Here is a 26,235-nt window from a genome sequence, read left to right as displayed (position 1 = left end):
AGTCTGAACATGTGCCACAACCAGTCAGCTTCCTTTTACTGTCCGCTTTGAAACCCACAGAACCAATTTTTCTTCTTCCTCCTCATTTATTTCTTTAACTTTTATTTTTTGGAACAATCTCCTTGTAGATTGTAATTTTCCTGAAAATTACAATCTACACGAAATTCAAGTCTAATGTCAGCAAGTATCTTCTTTCGTCTTCTCAACCTTCAAGTCGTGTTCTGCACTAAGTACTTTAGGTTCTCATATATTTCATGCTTGGGGTTTTCATTAAAAAAAAAAAAAAAACGGGTTTAATGTCTTAAGATTGCAGATATACAACCTCTGGAAGGGTGGTTAATAACAAATAATGAAATGGCATGCTTCTGTGACAAGATCTAAAAAAAATTGGCAGATATTCCGAGAAATGGCAATTGCAGTTTAACATTGACAAATGCAAGATGCTACATATGAGTAGTGATAATCCCAGAGTAACATATCACCTGTGTTGTAGTAATAGTAATGACAAATGATGCAAGAATGCAAGTTTTTATGGCATCATCCAAAAAAAAAAAAAAAAAAAAAATCCCCAGTTCACACATCTGTGCCCTCCAATAATTTGTCTAGTTCTTCCACAACAAGAGATGAAAGCCTGTTCCTACAATCAACTACCAGCTGGCTGAAGGCCAACCTCCACACATATGTCCTGCACCCATCCTTCCTTAACTTGAATTTATGTCCCCTCATGCATAGTCTCAGCAAGCAGAAAAAGAAGAATATCATTAAGATTACTCAATCCATCCAAGGCTTTAATCACTGTAATCAGATCTCCCCGCAGGTTCCTGGACTTGAGGTGCTGTAATTTGCAAAACTGAAGCCTTTCTAGGTGAAGGAAACAAAAGCATGCTTTTGTTTCCTTCACCAATCTGGTTATCCTTCTCTGTACCCATCTTAGCAGATCTACATCCTTCCTAAAATAAGGCCTCTAGACCTGTGTATAGTACACAAGATGTGGCCTAACCATGGCCTTATTCAAAGGGATAATCACCTCATCCCTACTGGCAAAGTTTCTGCATATCATTTTCAAAACCCCATGAGCTGTCCTGGCAACATATCTGATGTGAAGTACTACATTCAGGGTAGTGTAAAATGAAAAGGACCTGGGGTAATTATGCAGTCTGATTTGAAGTCCTCTAAGGAGTGCAGACAGGGTGCTATGCACATGAGGGGGTATAAAATTCAAATTGAGGAAGGATGGCTGCAGAATATATGTGAGAAAGTTTTCCTTCAGCTAACAGATGGTTGATTTCTGGAAGAAGCTACTGTCCGTTGTTGTTAAAGTGGATAGTTTGTATAAATTCAAGGAAAAACTAAAGAAACTGTAGGAGAGGGAGGTATAGGTGAAATAATATTTTTTCCTCCTTGGCTGACTCTGTGTAAGCTTGCTTTCTTGCATGATATGCCTATGCCACTATTAATACTAATACTAGGCAGAAATGCCTAAAAAATACGACACCCCCCCACCCAAAGCAATTTGTTGATTTAGATCAGGAGCCCTACTGGTTGAAGTTGTCACTGCTTGACTGTCTCAGCAACTACAAAAAATAAAAAAATTTGGTGGAACTTCTGTTAGAGTTTCACCATGTTTCCCTGAATGTGTTAATAGTTGTCATTACTGAATGAGACCTTATTGATCTGACAGATGAAGATCTAAAACAAGAACTGTGGGATCAATGTAGGGCGAATTATGACAAAGAAGGACACTATACTAGATCCCACTCAGAACATAAACCATACTTTTGATAATTCCCAAACCACCAAAAATAGTCAAAGCAGGCTACCTGCCATGTTAAAACCTACATTTCAAACCACTTACACTGATACAAGTGTTTGAAGTTTGGACACTTACAGGCAGTCTGCAGATGGGAAACTGCCTGTGCCATATGTGGTTTCACTACACACACTAATACTGACTGCACAGCCACAATTCCTAACTGTCCAAAATGGAAAGAAACACATCCGGCATATTCCAAGGAGTGCCACCTTTGGAAACGGGAAAAAAATGATACAGTGCTACAAAACTGAACAAACTGTAACCTACCAAGAGACCAAAAATTCCTTACCAGCCATGAATACAAATAAGCTGACCTATGCCCAAGTTACCACAAGTCATATATCAATTGCCATCCAAATGAAGGTAACCATGCCACCAAGCAAATCACTAGTTGAGTGGGCTAGGTCAGTTTCAATGACACTGATTTTTTGGCAAGATCATATATCTCTATTGAGAATTATCCTGACTTCTAACTTCTTTTGGCACAAGCACATTACAATTATTGTTTCCTGAGTATTGGTCAGTATTAGCTGTCGTACCAATAAACCAAACAGCAAGAAAACAAATTAAAGCTGTGAATACACCAAGTCTTGAATGGGTTCAGCACGCTGAATTCTGATGGGATCCTTCCACTTGTTCAGATTACGAACCTAAGGGGGCATAAATTCAAATTAAGAAAAGACAGATGTAGATTAGATCTGCGGAAATTTGCCTTTAGCTAGCGGATGGTTAATTGCTGGAACAAACTTCCATCTGTCGTTGTGGAAGTTGATAGGTTGAATAAATTTAAGGAGGAACTGGACAGGCATTTGGAGGGAATAGTGTGATTTTTTTTTTTTTTTTTTTTTTGGCTGATGCTGCATAAGCTCATACACTTGCTTTCTTGCCTCAAATGCAACTGCTACTACTACTACTACTACTACCCTACAATCAGATGCCATTCCACAGCAAATTATTGCAGTATCTACTATTTCTTCTGGTCAACCCTTCCCTATCTCTTCCATCATGCAGTATGATGGATGACTTTTGAGGTTATGATGAACATCGTGGTGAGATCCAATATTCCTTACATTTCAAGGGTACAGCTCTAAAACGGTGTTCGCAGGCTGGGTGCTAGTTAGTACACCGGACCGAACCTATTGGTAACTCTCTAGGAGACTTCCGGATCAGCTAGTGTATAATCTTGCTACCTCTACTCTGCCAGTGACTGGAGGGAGTCCGAGTAGTGTGTATGTGGGGAGCATTGTCGAGACCACGTTATGTCAAGGATCTGGGTATGTTCTTACCACGTGTACCCCATATCCTAAAATTTCATTACTTCATACAGCATGTCCCACCCACTTTTTCTTACTATTGAATACACCATGAATTGTAAAACTAATAGAGCAAGCTTATCTGCAAAAAGATCTAAACCTCCCAAGCACTTCCTAATTCATTTCAAAAATATACGTGGTCTCAATTCTAATCTCAACGATGTCCATTTCCACTTGCAGTCTGCCAAACCCCATGTACTTTTTCTGACAGAATCTCAGTTATCAGTTGATTCAACTACTGCTCATCTCAGATGCCCAAATTATTCACTGTATGATTCCTTTCGCCTCAAAGGTGGTACTTGTGCATATGTCCGTACTGATATTCCCTGTCAGAGACTTGGCAATTTGGAATCTCCTCTCTTTGATCTTCTCTGGCTTAAAATCTCTCTACCTCATTGTGTCAGATTCATCTGTTGTCTCTACCATTCTCCCAACTCCACTAATCACTTGGAGCTCTTTGACTTCCTCTTTTTGCAACTTGACTTTCTCCAGTCCAACTTTCCTAACAGTGAGGTAATTTTCTTTGGTGATTTTAATGTTCACAACTCCAGCTGGCTTCCGTTTTCTAGTCACACCGTCCCAGCTGGTCGAGATGCTGAGGCTTTTGCAATTACTAATGACCTTGCACAGATTGTTCAATTACCTACAAGAATACCAGACAATCCTAATCATACAGCCAACATACTTGATCCTTTTCTCACAAACAACCCTTCTAAGTACGCGATCAAAGTGAGAGGTCCTTTAGGCACTTCAGATCACAACTTGGTGATTGTCTCTTCTCCAATGGAGCCTTTATCTCATGGCTATTCACAACCTCATATTGTTTGGCATTACAAGAATGCAAAATGGGATGACCTGCGAGATTTCTTTTCTTCTTTTCCTTGGTCGGATTACTGTTTCAAAACTTCTGATGTCAAAGTTTGCTGAGATGGTGTCAGTGAAATTATTCTTGCAGGAATGGAATCCTTTATCCCACACTCCACTTTAAAATCTCATCCTTTATCTAAACCTTGGTTTTCCAATAAATATGTTAAGGCTGTTCAAGAGAAGAATGTTGCACGTTGTAATTGGCTTGTTTCTAATTCTTCAGTTTCATTTTCTGCTTATACCAAAGCTCGCAACAATTGTAAAGCAGTTATTAATCCGTCCAAACTAGAGTTTGAACAGGCTAAGAGTAGAAAACTTGCTTCTTATCCTAATGGTAGCCGAGCATTCTTGTCTCTTGCCAAAGCTATTGGCCGCAACTTTTGCCCATCTCTGCTCCCACCTCTGTCCAAACCAGATGGTTTGGTTCTCATAAAAAACATAAAAAATTCTCCAACCTTGGAGGTCCAGTTATGCAAAAACAGACATGAAGAAGTCATACTAACCTGACTACAAATAGGCCACACACACTTAACACATCTTTTTCTGCTTGCGGACACTGATCGATCACAATGCACAAACTGCAACACCCAGCCTTCTGTCCAGCATGTATTCATAGATTGCCCCATATACAATAGTAGTAGTGGTGGTGCCTCCGTAGCCAGGTGGGCAGGAGCAGCAGTGCGTAGCACACGCTTCTTGATCTAGACCGGGGTTTGAGCCCATGACCAAATAAGGGGGATGTGGAAAGGTCAGGGAATGTCCACTGCATATCCCCGGAGAAATATGGCCTTTGTTGCTAATGCTCCTAAAAAAACCAAACCAACAATATACAATAGTAACCAACAAACTGTGTTCGCCTCATTTCCCATGATAAGCAACTCTCAGTATTGAATGGGAATTGAGGTGTAATAGAACCATCATCTATTCTGACACTGTGGAAAACCTAGCAGGCAGCATGGCTGTATATCCCTATGGATGTCTTCAGACATCTAGTGAAGTCAATGCCTAGATGAATACTGGCTGTTATCTGTGTGAATAGTAGTCCAGCGTGGTATTAGGTAGACGGGCACAATTCAGTGATTACTGAGTGTGTGTGTAAAGTGAGGGGGGAAAAATAATAATAATAAAGAAAGTGAGAGAGATAGAAGGGAGATTAGAAGACAACAAATAAAATATGCATAATAAGAAGTAAATAATTACAAAATTGACAAAATAACAATATTGCCACACAACTTACTAAACTGGCTTTCATCAGGTGTCAGTAGTCAGGATTGCAAGGTTTCAGATTAGTAACACGTGTCTTCATTTCTGATGTAAACCACAAGCCAAAGGGTAAAAAGCATAAACATAAATAAAAATGAGAATAAAATTTGTAAACAAGAAAAATAAAAATTACAAGGAATAAAAGGGGACTTTAAGAAAATGGCTTATGAGCTTTACAGTTGACACTATGAAGATGAGGCATTAAAGCTGGAATTGATAACAGAAATTTCTAGAGACATATAACATAATTAGGGTAATACAAGTTAAGGTAAAGAGATTTTTAAACATAGTAAAAAGCGAGTAGCCTTAAAAGACATCAAGAAACTAGGGATAATACTAAGGCAAGGTTACAAGCAACAGTTTTCAAAAAAAAAAAAAAATATAGATATAAAACTAAACAATAGTGGCACCTGGAAATAAATTTTAAACCTGAATCTAGAAATTTCTAGGAGTAAAAAACATGTTAAATGAACATAAGAATGGCAAAAATGACTTGCGTTGTGGAGATATGTGAGGATAAGACAAATCAAAACTAAAACTTTTGAACACTCATTTTCAAACTCTATGCAGATATTGAGTTTCAGATTGCTGAAAAAGTTAGGTCTCTCAAAATCCATCAATGACTACTTGTATAAGTTTTAAATTGTTGTTAGCACTCTTTACCATTGGGTTTCTTGATTCAAAGTTAAGTTGGTAATTTATCTCTGATGTGTCACAGATCTGAAGTACAAGTAAAGTATGGCATAACCCTGGAGAAATAGCCTTTGTTGCTAATGCTCCTAAAAAAAACCAAACCAACAATATACAATAGTAACCAACAAACTGTGTTCGCCTCATTTCCCATGATAAGCATGAAACGCTTCTTGAGTAGACCAAGGTTCGAGTCCGTGACCACCAAATACGGAGGGTGCAGAAAGGTCAGGGAATGACCACCGCATATCCCCGGAGCAATATGGCCTTAGTTGCTAATGCTCTTAAAAACCAAATAAGAAGCAAACAAACAACAAGTAAAATATCCTTTTTTTGTGTTTGTTTTGCCAATATCTTTTTCAATACTTATATAATTTTATAATCCCCTCTTTCATTAGTTAAAACATAGTACTTAGATTAGTTATTGAGACTTGATTATATTTGTAATCAGAAAATCGAAGGAAGTGTTAATGGGAATTTAATGCAGGGATTATTTTTTATTTATTTATTTTTTCAGTATATTATTATTATTATTATCCATATGATGCAAAGAAGCCTGAGGCTTATGCTGCACCAGCCAAAAAAATTTCCCAAGTCTGAGATGTGCATAATTTTATTTGATGAGAGTTTGCACAGTGCTGTTGTTTGTTCAGTGATCAGAGCAGCAGTGTGATGAGCAAGTGCTCACATTGTGCTTAGTCTGCTTAGTTGTTTTTCACAGTGTGCACCTTACTCAACTTGTCTGAATATATTTGTTCCCAGATGATTAGTTAAGTCCATTTTCAGTGTTTCTAAGAGGTTCATTTGCTTGAGGCATGCACTTAAGAGAGAAATTTAGAATTTGTTGCTGAATGTCTTGGAATTTTAAGGTATAAAATTATATCTTAATTTTTGTTATAGGGATTGCATAAACTGGCACTAGTTCTGCCCTCTCTTCAAAAAGATTATTCCACTGGTATGTATCTTCTTAGGAGACTGTGGGTTGCCTGTTTTGATATGGCTGAGGAGAATAAACTATTAGCAGAAAAGTAAGTTTGTGCAATTTTTTAAATAACATGAAATTAAAAGTAGTGATATTATACAAGGAATGATCAGAACCATCCCTTGTATAATATTTTGTATTTTATTGAATTGCCGCATGTTTGGCAACTAATCAAGACAAGAGTAATGCATTTTTCTGCAGTAAGTCTGAATTAGTGGATTAGATGATTGCTTATGTTTTTATTGCATTTTAAAGTGAGCGATTTTAAAAAAGAGTGAGTAGTGAATTTGTTTGTCAAATATCGTTTTAAATTGGGGAAATTAGCAAGAGCAACCCATGAAATGTTAGTGTTAGTATTAGCATTAGCATTGTAAAGGACGTAAGGAAGCAAGGTTATACAGCACAAAAAAAAAAAAAAAAAAAAAAAAAAAACCTATACACACAATTTTCACACCTGTCCATCTCTTGTAATAATTTATCTAGTTTTTCCCTAAATTTATTCAAGCTTCCCACTTCTGCAGCACCCTAGTTTGTTCTAACAATCAACTGCTGGCTGAAAGCAGATTGTCAGCACATCTATCGTACAATTATCTTCTTCAATTAAAATTTATGCCATCTCATGTGTATTGCCTGAGCAAGAGTAAGAATGCCATCAACATTTAGCTTACTCACTCCATTCGTAGCCTTAAACAACTCAGTCAAATCTCCTATTTTCCAATCACTGCATTTTGCAGAACTGAAATTATTCTGGGTAAATGTACCCTTTTGTTCCATTCCAACAGATCCAATTTCTTCCTTAAATGAGGCTTCCAGATCTGTATGCATACTCAAGATGTAGACTAAACATTGCATTATGTAATGGGAATGAACATCTTATCCCTGCTAGACAATTTCCTGTATAGCAATGACGAAACCCTCTGATCTGTCTTACAGCCCATCTGCATTGCGTAGAGAACTTTGTTTGATTGCACAATTACACACAGGACTTTTTTTTATTCTCTTCTACCATGTATAAGGTACCTTTCATTTATCAAAGTTAAACTTCAGTTGCCGTTTCTCACACCATCTGCCTAATTTCCTAGATGTAGCATTCCCTTATTACTGATCTAACCAGCCTGCCAACATTTGTATCACCTCTGCAAACTTAGACATTAACCCGATACACCTTCTTCATTATTATTAATAAATATTGATAATCACTATAATTCAGATTATGTGCAATTGCATATGTGCATATTAGTCTCTAGAGCAAAGTTTCCGGCATCCCCCTCTCCCCATACTTCTCCTTCAACCCATGCACGGTACTAAGTACTATAGGTTTTGATACCTTTCGTGTTTGGGGTTCTCATAAAAAAAAAAAAAAAAAATTGTGGCATATGATGCAAGAAAGAAAGCGTATGAGCTTATGCAGCATCAACCAAAAAAAAAAAAAAAAATTCGCACAACTGTTCCCTCTAAATGATTGTCCAGTTCCTCCTTGAATTTATTTAACTTATCAATTTCCCCAACGACAGATGGAAGTTTTTTTCCAGCAATTAACCACCTGCTGGTTAAAGGCAAATTTCTGCACATCTATTCTACAACTGTCTTTCCTCAATTTGACTTTATGCCCCCTTAGGTTTGTAATCTGAGCAAGTAGAAAAATCCCATCAGAATTCAGCATGCTCAACTCATTCGTGGCCTTATACACCTCGCAGGTGCCTAGTCTCCAGCCACTGCAATTTGCAGAACTTAATAAGCCTCTCTTAGTAAGAGGATCCCTTCCAGTCTTGTTTCCCTTCTTTGTACACGTTCAAGCGAATCTACATCCTTCTTAAAATGAGGCCTCCAGACCTGTACGCAGTACTCAAAGCATGGCCTGACCATTGCCTTATGCAGAGGGACAATCACATCCTTTTCCCTGCTAGCAAAATTCCTGTATGTCATTGACAAAACCCCATGACCTGCTCTTGCAGCCTGTCTGCATTGCTCAGAAAACTTCATATAAATACATATGACACAAATATAACAAGCATTACTGCATATTCCTTAACTTGATCTTGGAACCAAGTCACTGGATTGCAATTAAATTAGAATGGGGTAATATTTCACTGAGCATGGGAAATTTTTTTTTTATTGTTTTAGAAAGGAAGAATGTGGTAGAAGAAAGAGTAGGTTTGTGTTAAGGGGAGGCAATTAAAAATTTCCCTTTCAAAGGAAAATGGAAGAAAATATGCCTATTTCTGGTTGTTGAGGGAGCACTGTCAGTAGAGAGTAGGTAGTAGGGGGCAACATTAAATGGGAAAGCACTTGCTTTGAGGGTAAACCATGCCATATGTAGTATATGTCCATTTGACCCAGTGGTTATAATTCTCATCTTTACGTAGCAAACACAAGAATTATAATCATTGGGCCAAATGGTACCATCTGAGGACCTTCAAGCAATGGAAGTGGTAGGTAGAAAACAAGAGGAAAGGGACCGAGCAATTTCAAATCATCACATAAAGATTCAAAAACACCTACTTCACTATCAGAGAGTGAAAATCTGGTAGATGGGTGAATAGGGATGATGTGTCAAATGATCGATAAAAGAGACTGCTGATGAATGTTGCCCATCAGGTAGCAAAGATAGAAAAGAATCTAATTCCACGGGAAAAGGGTCCCGGAAAGAGAGGGCTAATGTGTAAATTGAGAAAATAACGATAACAAATGAAAGGAAAGAAAAAATAATAACATAAGCACGTAAATACTCCATGGTTTTATTGCTGTTTTGCTGTTTGTTCTCATGCTATCAGATGAAATGTTTTCGTTAAACATGCCAAAAATTAACTTCATATGGAATTGTAGATTGCCTATCACAGAATAGATTTTACTGTGGGTGGCTGTTTAGACCGGGTTCGAGCCCATGACCACCAAATACGGAGGATGCGGAAAAGTCAGGGAATGACCACCGCATAACCCCGGAGCAATATGGCCTTAGTTGCTAATGCTCCTAAAAACCAAATAACGAACAAGCAATAACAACTGTGGATGGCATTATTGTGTTCTGTGTTGTTTATGAAAAGAACATTCTATGCAAGAAAAAATTTCAAATGGCCCAACATGTGAAAACAGCATTGCATATTATGGCCAAGCAAAGGAAAAGCAAGGAAAAATTTCCAGAGTAGTCACTTTTAACCAAAATTTGTCAAGATATTAGAGAAAACTACATTTGGATGTCTATTGATGAAATAAATGCTTGTGGCCACTATATTGCACATTTTATATGTGGAAAATTAGATGCCGAACCATTGCACCCTTATTTACTTGTTTGAAAGGCTCTCATAAAAGTGAATTATACAATAGCAAGATTTTGTAATGATTCTTTGCACTTATTATGGCTAGAATCGACCCATAACAAAAGTGTGCATTTTTGTTAGTGATGCTGCTTCGTATATGTAATAAAAGGTAAAGTAAACATTGGCAGTGAGCTGGATGATTTTGTAATAACTGAGAGGAAAGTGGAGGAGAGATTGTTGAGGATAAACATAAAAAAGGCACCTGGGGTGGATGGGATCTATCCAGTTATATTAAAGGAGGCAGCAAAGGAAGTATGCAAACCCCTAGCCATAATTATGAGAGCTTCTTTGGACTCAGGGGAGGTGCCCATAGACTGGAGATGTGCAAATGTAACCCCAATTCACAAAGGAGGATCAAAGGCTGACACAAGTAATTATAGACCTGTTAGTTTAACTTCTGTTCCAGGTAAATTAATGGAGGCACTGGTTAAAGAAGCACTGCAGGATCATCTAGACAAGAATTCAGTTATAGCTCAGACGCAGCATGGTTTTGTTAAGGGCAGGTCTTGCCTGACCAATTTGATTGGATACTATGATGTAGTCACAAAAGAACTGGATGCAGGGAATAACTTTGATATTATATATTTGGATCTTAGAAAGGCTTTTGATACTGTTGCACATGGGAGACTGCTGCACAAATTGGAGCAGTGTGGCATTGGAGGCAAATTGCTGCTATGGATAAGGGGATGGTTGAGTGGCAGAAGACAGAGAGTGGTAATCAATGGACACTGCTCAACGTGGACTAATGTTATTAGTGGAGTTCCTCAAGGTTCAGTGTTGGGTCCGTTGTTGTTTTCGGTGTTTATGAATGATATTGATGATGGGATATCAAGTTTAATGTCCAAGTTTGCAGATGATACAAAGGTTGGCAGGGTCGTTAAGGACAATACTGACGCTATGCTGCTGCAACAGGATCTGGAAAGGTTGAACAGATGGGCTGAGAGGTGGCAAATGAGGTTTAACATCGACAAATGTAAAGTGCTGCATATGGGAAACAGTAACCCCAGAGCAACGTATCAACTCTGCGGTACTACACTGACAGTGGTGGAGAATGAAAAGGACCTGGGGGTAATTGTGCAGGCAGATATGAAGTTCTCTGAGCAGTGCAGACGAGCTGCAAGAGTAGCTCATGGTGTCTTGTCAATGATATACAGGAATTTTTCTAGCAGGGATAAGGAGGTGATTATTCCCTTGTATAAGGCAATGGTAAGGCCACATCTTGAGTACTGTATACAGGTCTGGAGGCCTCATTTCAAGAAGGATGTAGAGCTGCTGGAACGGGTACAGAGAAGGGCAACAAGATTAGTAAATGGAACAAAGGGTTGCTCTTACGAAGAAAGGCTTAAGTTTTGCAAATTACAGAGTTTGGAGACTAGGCACCGGCGAGGTGATCTGATAGAGGTGTATAAGGCTTTGAATGGTTTGAGCATGCTCAATGCCAATGGGATTCTTCATCTTTCTCAGAATAATCACCTCAGAGGGCATAAATTCAAATTGAGGAAGGACGGATGTCGGATAGATGTGCGGAAATTTGCCTTTGGCCAGCGGGTGGTTGGTTGGTGGAACCGACTTCCATCACTTGTTGTTGAAGTTGATAGCCTAAACAAATTTAAAGCTCAACTGGACAGGTATTTCGAACGAACGGAGGGGTGAAATGGGAGTGGTTTTTTTTTTTTTTTTTTGGCTGATGCTGAATAAGCTTGCTTTCTTGCATCATATGCCTCTGCTAATGCTAATGCTAATGCTAAGTGCCTCTGTATTACAAGTTTTCTATCCAAATCAGATCTTCTTAGCGCATAACTCAATAGGCCGGCAGAGGCAATTTGGGGGAATTTTGGTGAAATTAAACTTATTTCTAGTATAAAAAAGATTGTCAAAAATGCCTTGGAGAATTGCAATTTACAGTAATGTGCTACCCACTCTTCCTGTCCCACCTGAGCCTTTTCACACAAGATCCCCATCTTGTGTGAAAAGGGGGAACTTAATTAAAAGCAGCATCGTTTTATGCTAAAAATGTTGATTCTGTAAAAGAATTTGTTGTTTCCTTGGATAGTACACATTCATTGGCTATTTGTAGTGCTAAGGCAGTGCTTTCTGATTCTTTGGTTGTAAAACGTTTATTGTTCAGCCAGACTCATTTGAGTCAGTTACCTAGTTGCATAATTGAACTTGAAAAATGAGGACTTTCTATAATAGTGCAATTGAAGCGATGGAAAAGTTGAATTGCAAATTTCAACTGTGCCTGGAGGCATAGGAGAAGAAATAAAAAGAACTCAGAATTTCACACTTTAAGAAAATTGATGAATTTATAAATGGGAAGGGAAGTTGATCCTTTTTTTACAACCACATTCATTGCATTAACTATAATTTTGTTGTATTACTGACTGTATTTTTGTGATTAGTGCAATAGATAAGTAATAATTAATTTAGTTGTATTACTGACTGTACTTTTGTGATTAGTACAATAATTAAGTAATAGTTGAAATTTGATATAAACAAACTGGTATATTTTATATTACATATCCATCGATTTATTTTAGAATCTGTAGATGTAGGTAGGTATAAATTTTGTTTCTCTGCATAACATTATAGTTATGCAGAGAAACAAAATGTAATATATAGTTATGCAGAGAAACAAAAGAGAATGTAGTTTTCAGCAGTTAGGAATTTTCACTGGCCTGCCAAATATTCCAAAAATTCATGTGGCCCACTTCTCTAAAAGGTTGGGGGCAACCCTGTCTTAGTCAAAATATCTTGGGCATCCTTGACTTAACTTGTACTTCAAGTTTATCAAATTTATTTACTGTATTTCTTGTTTTTAGTTTGTTAGAAAGTAAATGTGTACCTGTTTTTGATTTTAATAAATCCTACTATTCCCATGTGGATACTCAGCTGGCCTTGTAATCCATCCTCTCTTGCTTTTCTGGCTGCGTAGGTGTCACAATAGAGATGTTACAGTAAAAGCAATGCATGCTACAATACAATAATAAATACTCTTTGCTGTGCTGTTCTATTCATGAATATCCCATCTGTATAAAAGCAGTTTCTTTTGTTAATAATAATAACTGACCATGTTAAGAAAAGCTCTCTTCCCTTTTTTACTTAGAAGAAAAGGCTTCTAACCCATGCTCTCTTCCCTCCCCCCTATAAGCCCCCTCATGCTTATGATGTAAAATCTCAGGTTGCCCATTCTTAGTATCATTAATGACTACACATACAACAATAACATCAACTTTTGTGCTCTGAAAAGATACTCTTTCTTCACTGTCACTACCTTTTGTCCCTGGTAGATGTACCATGATCCTGCCCCACCTATCCTTGCATAAAATATTTACCATTTCTGCAAGAGAGGTACCAAGATTAATTACCTCCTCTGAGGTCAGTACATTATATCATGTTGGTCCAGCTGTGCAGACAGTTGTATGAGGTTTGGCTCTAGGTTAAGGTGGTCAGCCAAGTGTTTGATAAATTTCTGATTTTAGTGCTTTCTGGGAAATGGCTCTTTTCTTTAAGTCCTCAAGTTCATTCAAAAAGAGTTAATTTCCACCTGCTTTAACTCCCCCCTCACTCTCACTGCACCTTGCACACAAAGGGATCTCCTGTTGTGTTGTGTGCATTGTGTGCAGCTACATTTAGGTCTGCATATATATCACATTCATTCAGTAAGGCCTTGATTTTCATGAGAACTATTACTTGGAAAATGAATATAGCAGTTGTGTACTGTATGTATGCTGAACATCATGTCACAGAAATATCACTGAATGGATGGATTAAAGTAAAAAAATATGCTGTTTATTGTTCCCATGGTATAACATAAATCAATCAGTGATGAACACTGCAGTTTTGGTTTCTCAGAAAATTCGGAGTTTTTTTTTTTTTGAGTTGAAGCAAAAATAAAATAGTTTTACTGATGCTTCTTCTGTGAAGCTCACATGGTCTTCCGAGTTCTGTACCACCAAACTAAATGGAAAGAAAACTTATTCATAATGAAGAAAAATAAGAGGAACCAATGGGTGAACAAAGGTTATGTTTCACAGAGTAGTAAAGTACCACCTTGCTACTCATACTAACTTCATTTGAATCATACTTACTGTACGTGACTAAAACTTATTAAAAATAAATAAAAATAAAAATAAAATAGGATAAAATTTGATGTAAAAATAAAATACACCAAAAAACTGCAAAGTTAAAAGTGATAAAAAATAGATAAAATACATAAAATTAAAATATACACTAAATATTACAAATTGAAAACAATAAAACAACACTGTAGCTTTCAAAGGTGACCACCAGTGGTGATCAACAGTGGAACTTTACTGTCATGGCACGCCCTTTAGTAACATCACCATGATTACAACTCATGGCACATGTTACTGTGTCAGCATGGGAATTATTCTTTGCACATGTATGGAGATCGGAAATGGCTCGGAAGTGTGCAAGATGGAACCATTCATCCTGTCCAAATATTACAGTTTCGAATGGGGGGATGAATATGAACTCCCCCCTCTCTGTTGATTAGTTAAATGTTTGTTGCTAGGTTAATAGAGGAGGCCACTGGTAGCAGAATAATATTGAAAATGAGAATTCCCAGTTGCAATTTCATATGCAGTTTGAGCAACAAACATTTAATTAAGGAACAAGAGGATGGTGTTGAATTTAGGTATAAAATTTCATTGGTTTCTCAAAACTCTTGAAAATAGCTATGGGTATTGAAAGAACAGTGATGAAGTTACCAGCCACCATAGCTAATAAAATATGCACTAGAACTTTGGTTGTTTTGAGACAGGCTTGTGTGGTTCCTATTAATCTTACCACAATCCAGAGGAAGGCTCTTAGGGAGTTAAGAACAGAATGACAGCATTGTTGGTCTACCTGCAGACAAAGGGAAATTAATGTGTCCTGAATAGATTACCATTGCAAAGCTTTGGAAACTGTTAAACGATAGAATAACTTATAATGTAACCCATAGAAATTCCCTGTTAGGAATAGAATGGTGCATTAACAAAATCCTGCAGTGTTGGCTGAATGCTGGGATGATCTCCAAGGATATTGTATGCCACTTGCCTAGATTTTATGGCCTACTAAAAATTCATAATGTAGGGTTCCTGCTTAGGCCAACGGTGTCATTTGTGAGCAGCCCTACGTATGCTCTGTCTAGATTTCTAACCAAACTGATATCTCCTGTTGTAGAAAGATCAAACTCTACAATCAAAGACAGTAGCAAATTTGTTCAATTTATACATGCTCAGGAGGCTATGGTGTCCCTCTTTACATGCATTCCCATCGAGCATGGTGTGTATGTATGGCATTGGAGAGGGATGCATGTTAAGGGAAAGGACCTCCTTGAATATGGGAGATATTTGTAGCAGTGTTTGAATTATGCCTTTGTAGTACTACCATGTTAAATCAAGTTACTATGTATAAGCAGTTTCACGGTGCAGCTAATCTCCAATTAGTGCTATTATTGCCAACTTAGCCATGGAAAAGCTGGAGTCTAGGATTTTTAATGGATCAGCCCCCCCCCCCCCCCATGTGTGCACGGAAATGAATGCAATATTAACGATACATGTGCATGGAAATGAATGCTATATTAATGATACATTCATCATTATAACGAAGGGAGGGGAGTACAGTGTTCTCAAATTCATTAATCGTTTCTCCCTTTTCATTTGGTTGCCTCAAACACGGAAATGGATGGTACCGTCCCTTTCCTTGATGTGTTGGTTTGTAGAAATGGCCCCAGGGTAAAACAGAGAGTATATAGGAAACCTATGCCTTGGGGATGGTATACTAATTACATCACTGCACAAGCCAACAATCATAAAACAAACATAGTGTGTGTAATTAGGGCTCTATAAGACTGGGTCCCACTGCAGCATCTCAGAGGATAGATTGGAGGTGATTAGATGTATCACAGTTGATCTCCGAAAATGCTCTACTCCCAAGAGATTTTGGACAAAAACATTCATACTGCATACATTCCCTACTATCCAGTCTTAACAGAATGGATTTGTGAAATTTTATAGACTTGTTAGACATAGTGTGCATACTGTTTTTGCAGGAAGGTGACTGGTCATAAGCAAATACTATAATTTATTTTATTCAGTTTTTAGCCAGTTTTGTATTTTTTGTGTAAATAAATGTATATAAAGTAAGAATATATTTTATAAATGAATAAATGTTTATTGTCTTTTTAAATAATGCTGTTATTTCAAATTGCATGATAAATGTAGGCTCTCATGTGTCTTTTATTAAAAAAAAAAAAAATAAATAAATAATGGCATGCTATAGCCATAGTTGACACACACACACACACACACACACACACACACACACACACACACACACACACACACACACACACACACACACACCTGTGCATGCTACAACTTTTTGTTAAAAATTTTCTTGATTAATTTTAATGGAAAGTAACTTGATTTATATATGTTTCCATAAAAGTTAGAATTGTTAATCCTTAACTTTAAATTTTTCAGGTTGTGGAAGAAAGTAAATTTAGAAACGAATCCAGAATTGTGTTTCTTACTATTAGATGATATAGCACATTCAGTTTCTGAAATTCGGGAAACAGCAGCAGAAAGTCTTGCAGCTATACTTCATGACTATCCAGATTATGTTTTACCTGTGCTGATGGAGTTATTGGAAATATATAAAAAGAAATTAGTAGTAAGTAAAAGTTTATTTTTGCTTTCTGCACGTTCTTTATTTGGTATTTTCTGAATATCAATTTCTTTTATTTTTTCAAATTTTCAGTTAATTTCAGTAATTGGTGCACATGTACATAAAAGGCTTGTGTACATCAGTAATGCATTATTGTTATATATGCGTTTTTTTTGTGAATCAGCATGAATTTTTAGGTTTACACATTTGCACTTATTCGTGTGTCTTTGAAAATAAACAAATTTTGTATGCTTACTATAAATAGTGAGGATTAATGCTTATTATCAAATTACACTTTGAATATGCTAAGATTGTAATAAAGTATGTAATTGATCTATTGTGTGGCCACAAATGAAGACTTTGGTTTAGCAGTGGTAAATACCAATGCAAGAATGACAGTGGAATCAAAAATCAACAGTGTCAAAAAATGAGAATGGGATATTGAAATACCAACAGATTTCATCAAATCTGTTGGTATTTCAGTTGATCATGTATTCCATCCCCCCCCTTCTCTCTCTCTCTCTCTCTCTCTCTCTCTCTCTTAAATTTTTTTTTCATTTTATTAATATTTCAGTTTTTCTTTAGAACTAAATAGTTTATTTTGCATTACTAGCTTTTGCAACTTTTTGAACTAAAAGCATAGTGTGCCTAGTATTAGGGTCAGGTGCCACCTGTGGTTTCCCACATCTGGCCCATATGTTTGCTGTGAAGAAATACGATACAATACAATGGATAAAAGGATGGTTGAGTGGGAGAAGACAGAGGGTGGTAATTAATGGGTGCTGCTCTTCGTGGGCTAATGTTATTAGTGGAGTCCCACAGGGTTCGGTGTTGGGTCCACTGTTGTTTTGTATATTTATCAATGAAATTGATGAAGGTATATCAGGCTTAATGTTGAAGTTTGCAGATGATACAAAGGTTGGCAGGGTTGTTAATGACAGTAATGGCAGTGTGCTACTGCAACAGGATCTAGATAATTTGGGCAGATGGGCTAAGAAGTGGCAACTGAAGTTTAACCTTGACAAATGCAAAGTACTGCATATGGGTAGCAGTAACCCCGGAGAAACGTACCAACTGTGTGGTACTACACTTAAGGTGGTAGAAAATGAAAAAGACCCGGGAGTAATTGTGCAGGCAGATATGACGTTTTCTGAGCAATGCAGACAGGCTGCCAGGGCAGGTCATGGGGTTTTGTCAATGATATATAGGAATTTTGCTAGCAGGAAAAGGAGGTGATTATCCCTCTGTATAAGGCAATGGTGAGGCCATGCCTTGAGTACTGCGTACAGGTCTGGAGGCCTCATTTTAGGAAGGATGTAGATTTACTTGAGCGTGTACAGAAAAGGGCAACAAGATTGGTGAGGGGAATGAAGGGATCCTCTTACCAAGAGAGGCTTAAGTTCTGCAAATTGCAGTGGCTGGAGACTAGGCACCTGTGCGGCGATCTGATTGAGGTGTTTAAGGGCTTGAATGGGTTGAGCACGCTGAATTCTGATGGGTTCCTTCCACTTGTGCAGATTACGAACCTAAGGGGCATAAATTCAAATTAAGAAAAGACAGATGTAGAATAGATGTGCGGAAATTTGCCTTTAGCCAGCGGGTGATTAATTGCTGGAACAAACTTCCATCTGTCATTGTGGAAGTTGATAGGTTGAATAAATTTAAGGAGGAACTGTACAGGCATTTGGAGGGAATGGTGTGATTTTTTTTTTTTTTTTTGGCTGATGCTGCATAAGCTCATACACATGCTTTCTTGCATTACATGCCACTACTACTACTACTCTAAATGCCAGAAAGAAAAGTGTTGTGTGTTGTATATGACATATTGCGTTAGGTTCTATTGTGTGTCCTGGCATTTGGCCGCAGGGCCCCTTGGTGGGACTCCACGTTGCCTGTGGAGTCCCACCAACTAATAGAACAGTGTTTCTTAAACGTTTTCAGTCATGGAACACTTTTCATGTCACAATATATTGACGGAACACTTATGAAACAAGTTTAGCGGGAGCCAAAGAACTGTTTGTAATATTTTATTACATATGATGCACTGTGCACCAGGAGCTTCTTTATTTCCAACACATGTAAAGCAAACAACTGTCATCATACTTTCGTTTTGGTCTTTTATTAGTTGGTGCCTGTTTTTTTCACTTCCAATTTTTGGGTACAAAAGGCTGCATTCATTCTCACTTTAAAGTGTGACAATATTGTGTTCCTTTTCATTGACCACAGTTGCAATACTAGAAGTACTTGCTTCTAGTTTTAAAGTTCCTTTTTTCAACCACAAATTCATGGTCATTTATTTTAATAATAGTATTTAGAAATACAGTGGAATCTCGCTAATACAAAGTTCAAGGTACCTAAATTTTCATGTTTTGTAATAACGAGGTTTGTAGTAATGAGGCCCCCCAAAGTGTCAAAATTTTTTTTTTTTTTTTTTTTTTTTTTGGTACATACTGTATATCTAAGAATAATAATAATATCAAAAATAAATTAATAAAATAAAATAAAAACAAAAGCCTTGTCTAACAATACAGTAATAGGAATAACATATTTTAAAGATTTTATTTTATTTGTAAGATAAACTAAGAGAAAAGCAATATTAATGGAAATGAAAATATTGTACAGTATATATTTTGATATATGCAATATTTTAGTATATATAGTATATATATATACAATAGCAAAAGACTTTGAACTGGGGTGACAATTGCAACTGACCTTATTCCCATGGAGAGCGAGAGAGTGCATGTAAACAACTTAGAAAAACTTTTTATTCTTTTGTTAATTTAACAACTCATCCTTCAGAAAGATGTTTTTCAGAGGGCGCTTGGTGTTGTAGATACCATAAACTGCTTTTGTTTACAAAACTAATTTCTAACAAGTCAGTGCCATCCTTTGGGGGAGCAGGTGGCTGGGGGCAATAATCGGATCGCTCTGCCAAGATTTGTATTAAACATACAAAATGACAATATTTATTTCTCACGTGGTGAAAAAGAATTTGTAATACATATTAACTGAATTTTGTAATAAACGAATATATTTACTTAGAAAAGCCTATCCTTTCACAAGGGAATGGTATGTGCTTCATATAAATGAGTATTTTGTATAAACTGAGTTTGTATTAATGAGATTTTATTGTACTGATAATTATCAAAAAAAAATTGTAAACAAGGAAACGAGTTTAGTTATGATATCAGTTTGCTTCCCACTCTCTCCTTCAACCTGTGTACTCCAGGCTAAGTTGCATATGAATAGCATATTAAATCACCACATTGCTACTTTTTAGTAGAAGTCATTACCTTGATGCATACTTCTCTATGTAAAAGTCGCTCAAAACACATATTGACAGTTTGAAGTGTAGGGTAGATGCCCTCGAAGAAATTAATATGAGGGCCCATCAAGCTCTCAGTTGCCCAACTCAATGCCCAGAGCTCACTCCTGTGGATAAGGCAACACAGCGGCAATCTGCAAGGCAGAATGCACTGATCCAACAGGAATTAATTATTGTTGGTGATGGGGAATATATTATGCAAAAAAAGGATAGGTGGAACAGGACCAGGGTATGTCTGCCAGGGGCAAAAGTTGATGATGTTGTTAAGCAGATATCATGTTTTAAGGGCACAAAAGGTGATATTGTTGTACACATTGACACTAATGACCTTAAGAGTAAGAGATCTGCAGATTTAATTAGCAAGTACAGGTCAATGTTGGAAAAAAGTCACGAGCTAGGGTTAAATTTGAAAGAGTCTGCAATTCTTCCCAGACACGATAGGAGGGAGTATATGATTTCGGCCCTGGAGAGACTGTGCAAGGCTTGTGGGGTAGAATTTTTTTTCAGCGTGGTCTGTGCTTGTTAACAGGAGAGACTGCTTCTACAGGATGGGGTACACTTAAATAGAAAGGGTGCAAGAATATTTGCTGATGCTATTGAGGCAGTGTTAGGTGGGTTGGAAAACTGCTAGCTTTGGGGGGAGGGATACACAGACTAAAAGATTAACAGTGGCCCAAGGCAGAGGCAAAAGCGATTCTTGCACTGCTTCTATTGGAATGAGCAGCAGCCTGGAAAGCAAGTTGCTGGAGATTTCCAGGACTGCTGGCAGCCATAGTGAAACTATTTAATACATGGGCTGTGTTAGGTTAACTAAAAGTAGGAACAGGTGCATGTATACTTGCAAGTACAACCAATGCTAGAACTATAGTTAATAAATTTGATCAGTTTGAAGTGCTGGTCAAGACGTCAAAGGCATCAGAGACATGGTGTCACACAGAGATAAGGAATGCAGAATTGGAATTTGGGGAGTACAGTGTGTGCAGAAAGGATAGACAGTACAGGAAGGGAGGAGGGGTTATGCTTTTAGTTAAGAAACGAATCTAAAGAAGTGCATTCAATTGACAATTCGAACGGACCGTTAGTCCGTTCGAATCTTGCAGGCATTGTTTTTTGTATATAGTGATAGGGAATTTAAATTTTTAATTGAGGTAGCTAGGTAGCTCTAACGTATAATTATAGAAACAGTAATACGCTTCACTGTTTCTATTAGATAGCGTAGTATTGACATTTAATTTAATTTAATTTATTGATCTTATTAATTTAAAATATCATGCCCCAAACTAGAGCAGCAAAGCAACGGGCAGAAAGTGGCAGGAGTGCTGTGACTCGGGGGAGAACTGAGGGGGGCGATTCTCCAACGCATCACAGCCTAAAAAAATGTGCAACTTGTGAAATGTTTGCCGAACTATCTGGAACGGTACATGATATTGCCATGGGGGATGTCTTTGTGTGTGCACGATGTAAGGAGTGTAAGGAAATCAGGCGACAACTCAGCGTTGTTATGGGCCTATATGAGAGTTTGAAGGACAGGGTGGATGCCCTCGAAAGATCTAAATTGAGGGGCCCATCATGCTCTCAGCTGCCCACATCAATGCCAGAGCTTGCACTTGGTCATCACGCAACACAGCGGCAACCCCCAAGGCAGATTGCGCTGGTCCCAAAGGAACTAGTAGTTGTTGGTGACTCTATTGTCAGGGAAACGGGGAATATCCTTTGTAAAAAGGATAGGTGGAACAGGACCAGGGTATGTCTGCCAGGGGCAAAGGTTGATGACGTTGTAGAGCAGATATCATCTTTTAGGGGCACAAAAGGTGATATAGTTGTACACGTTGGCACTAATAATATTAAGAGTAGGAGACCGGCAGAATTACTTAACAAGTACAGGTCACTGATGAAAAAAAGCCGTGAATTAGGGTTGAAGTTGAAAGTGTCTGCAATTCTGCCCATACACGATAGGAGGGAGTATATGATGAGAGCCTTGTCAATCAATTCGGCCCTGGAAAGATTGTGCAAGGCTCAAGGGATAGAAATTTTTTCAGCCTGGACTGTACTTGTTAACAGGAGAGACTGCTTCTACAGGGAAGGGATACACTTAAATAGAAAGGGTGCAAGAATATTTGCTGATGCTATCAAGGCAGTGTTAGGTGGGTCGGAAAACTGATAGCTTGGGGGGATACAAGGACTAATAGTTTAACAGTAGCCGTAGGCAGAGGTGAAGGTGATTCTTGCACAACTTCTATTAGAATAAGTAGCGACCTGGAGCGAGGGGTGTTGGGGGTTTCAGGGACAGATGGCAGTCATCGTGAAACAGGTGGGTATATGGGATGTGTAAGAGTAATTAAGAATAAGAATAGGTGCATGTATACTTGCATGTATACCAATGCTAGAAGTATAGTAAATAAATTTGATGAATTTGAAGTGTTGGTCAAGACATCAAAGGCGGATATTGTTGGGATAGCAGAGACGTGGTGTCACACAGATATAAGGAATGCTGAACTGGAATTTGGGGAGTACAATGTGTACAGAAAGGATAGACAGGATAGGAAGGGAGGAGGTGTTATGCTTTTAATAAAGAAAAACATAAAATCAAAAGAAGTGCATCCAGTTGATATAGATGAACAGTGCACTGTTGAGTCAGTTTGGTGTGACATAAGCACTGCGAAAGCAAAAATAAGAGTTGGAGTGTGTTATAGGCCCAATGACTTGAATGAGTACAATGAACAATTGTACAGAGAAATAGAGAGGGCTAGTAAATCGGAATGTCTTATAATGGGGGATTCTAACTTCCCAGATATTGACTGGAACTTGTGGGTTGGGCATTCACACACTAGTCAAACTTTTGTGGATTTATTGGATGATTGTTTTCTGCAGCAGCATGTTCGAGAGGCAACCAGAGAAAGTAATACTCTTGATCTGGTTATCAGTAGTGATCATTCATGTATTAGGAATTTGCAGATAAAAGAACCACTAGGTGGCAGTGATCACAGTGTACTGACGTGGGATTTGCTTAAAGATTTAATTACCATCAGGGATAAAGGAAAGAGTTTTTGCTTCCGTAAAGGTGAGTACAGTGGTCTCCGACAGTTTTTAAATTCTGTACAGTGGGATCAACTGACGATGTTACCAACAGTAAATTCTAAGTGGGAAGCATTCAAGGAATTAATCATGGAAGCTACTAAAAGGTTCATATCTATTAAGAAATATTGTTCAAGGTTTAGGCCTAAATGGTTGTCAAATGAACTAATGAGACTCGTAACAGAGAAGAAAAATGCATGGGATGCATATAAATTATCAAGCGACTCAGAAGCCTATGGCAGATATAAGTTAATCTGTAATCAGGTCACAAAGGGGGTTCGGCAGGCGAAGGCAGATTACGAGAAATCCTTGGCAAAAGATGTTAAGAAAAACAGCAAGGATTTCTTTCCTTATATAAACTCTAAAAGGAAGGGGATGAATCTGATTGGTCCACTTGACATCGATGGTTCGACTGTTGATGATCCTGCTCAGATAGCAAACAAACTGAATGAGTATTTTGCATCTACATTCACACGTGAGGAATTATTAAGGTTTGAAAATGGCAGAAGGTTATCAAATTGTAGCAAGATACTTAATGATTTTGTAATAACTGAGAGCAAAGTGGAAGAGAAATTGTTGAAGTTAAACGTAAGAAAAGCACCTGGGGTGGATGGGATCTACCCAGTTATATTAAAGGAGGCGGCAAAGCAACTAAGCAAACCCTTAGCCATAATTATGAGAGCATCCTTGGACTCAGGGGGGTTCCCACGGACTGGAGATGTGCAAATGTATCCCCAATTCACAAAGGGGGATCGAAGGGTGACACGAGTAAATACAGACCAGTTAGTTTAACTTCTGTTCCTGGTAAAATAATGGAGTCACTGGTTAAAGATGCATTGCAGGATCATCTAGACAAGACTGCAGCAATAATTCAGACACAGCATGGGTTTGTTAAGGGAAAGTCTTGTCTGACAAATTTGATAGGATATTATGATGTGGTTACAAAGGAACTGGATGCGAAAAATAATTTTGATATCATATATTTGGATTTCAGGAAAGCTTTTGACACTGTTGCGCATGGAAGACTATTGTACAAATTGGAGCAGAATGGTATTAAGGGTAAGTTGCTACAATGGATAAAAGGATGGTTAAGTGCTCGAAGACAGAGGGTGGTAATCAATGGGTGCTGCTCTTCTTGGACTAATGTTATTAGTGGAGTCCCACAGGGTTCGGTGTTAGGTCCACTGTTGTTTTGTATATTTATCAATGATATTGATGAAGGTATATCAGGCTTAATATCGAAGTTTGCAGATGATACAAAGGTTGGCAGGGTTGTTAATGACAGTAATGGCAGTGTGCTACTGCAACAGGATCTAGATAATTTGGGCAGATGGGCTAAGAAGTGGCAACTGAAGTTTAACCTTGACAAATGCAAAGTACTACATATGGGTAGAAGTAACCCCAGAGAAACGTACCAACTGGTACTACACTTAAGGTGGTAGAAAATGAAAAAGACCTGGGAGTAATTGTGCAGGCAGATATGAAGTTTTCTGAGCAATGCAGACAGGCTGCCAGGGCAGGTCATGGGGTTTTGTCAATGATATATAGGAATTTTGCTAGCAGGGAAAAGGAGGTGATTATCCCTATGTATAAGGCAATGGTCAGGCCATGGCTTGAGTACTGCGTACAGGTCTGGAGGCCTCATTTTAGGAAGGATGTAGATTTACTTGAGCGTGTACAGAGAAGGGCAACAAGATTGGTGAGGGGAATGAAGGGATCCTCTTACCAAGAGAGGCTTAAGTTCTGCAAATTGCAGTGGCTGGAGACTAGGCACCTGCGCGGTGATCTGATTGAGGTATATAAGGCCTTGAATGGGTTGAGCACGCTGAATTCTGATGGGATCCTTCCACTTGTTCAGATTACGAACCTAAGGGGGCATAAATTCAAATTAAGAAAGGACAGATGTAGAATAGATGTGCGGAAATTTTCCTTTAGCCAGCGGATGGTTAATTGCTGGAACAAACTTCCATCTGTCGTTGTGGAAGTTGATAGGTTGAATAAATTTAAGGAGGAACTGGACAGGCATTTGGAGGGAATGGTGTGATTTTTTTTTTTTTTTTTTTGGCTGATGCTGCATAAGCTCATACATTTGCTTTCTTGCATCACATGCCACTACTACTACTACTACTACATTGGTGGTCAATGAAATGTTGAGTCAGTGTGGTGTGACATAAGCACTGAGAAACTGAGAGTAGGTATGTGTTATATGCCTAATGAATCTGATGAGTACAATGAGCAATTGTGCAGGGAAATAGAGTGGGCCATTAAATCAAAATGTCTTGTAATGGGAGATTTTAACTTTCCAGATGTTGACTAGAACTTGTGGATTGGTCCCACAAAAGTCTTGCTCGCACGCTAGCAAGACTTTTATGGATTTATTGGAGGATTGTTTTCTACAGCAATATGTTCAGGGGGCAATCAGAGGGAGTACTACTCTTGATCTGATTATCAGCAGTGATGATTCATGCATTAGGAACTTGCAGATAAAGGAACCACTGGGTGACAGTGATCACAGTGTACTGATGTGGGATTTACTTAAAGATATAACTACCATCAAGGGAAAAGGGAAGGACTTTTGCTTTCGTAAAAGTCACTACGGTGGTCTCAGACAGTTTTTAAATTCTATACAGTGGGATCAACTGATGATGTTACCAAAGGTGAATTCTAAATGGGAAGCCTTCAGGAACTTAATCTTGGAGGCTACTAGTCTTTTCATACCAACTAAGAAATACTGTTCAAGGTTTAGGCCTAAATGGATATCATAACAATTAATGAGGCTCGTGGCAGAGAAGAAAAATGCGTGCGATGCATATAAATTATCAGGAGACACAGAAGCCTATGGCAGGTATAAGCTAGTCTGTAATCAAGTCGCAAAGGAGGTTAGGCAGGCGAAGGCAGATTAAGAGAAA

The 26,235-nt window shown here is 38.0% G+C and overlaps 1 protein-coding gene across 2 annotated transcripts in view; it reads left to right on the top strand.

Annotated features, from left to right (window-relative positions):
• The window catches only part of l(3)80Fj (lethal (3) 80Fj), a 694,407-nt gene that overhangs the window by 323,912 nt on the left and 344,260 nt on the right, over positions 1–26,235 (top strand). For both annotated transcript variants that reach the window (XM_090387924.1, XM_090387932.1), the window contains exons 27-28: positions 6,847–6,974; positions 16,740–16,929. In XM_090387924.1, coding sequence (XP_090244050.1) covers positions 6,847–6,974; positions 16,740–16,929 — 318 coding nt within the window. The remainder of the gene's footprint in view (positions 1–6,846; positions 6,975–16,739; positions 16,930–26,235) is intronic.

Source organism: Mastigoproctus giganteus, chromosome 2 (assembly GCF_048544385.1).
Source record: "Mastigoproctus giganteus isolate SK-2022 chromosome 2, ASM4854438v1, whole genome shotgun sequence".
Lineage (NCBI taxonomy): Eukaryota > Metazoa > Arthropoda > Arachnida > Uropygi > Thelyphonidae > Mastigoproctus > Mastigoproctus giganteus.
Note: the sequence above shows the minus strand (reverse complement) of the source record. Positions and strands in the feature narration are given on the sequence as shown.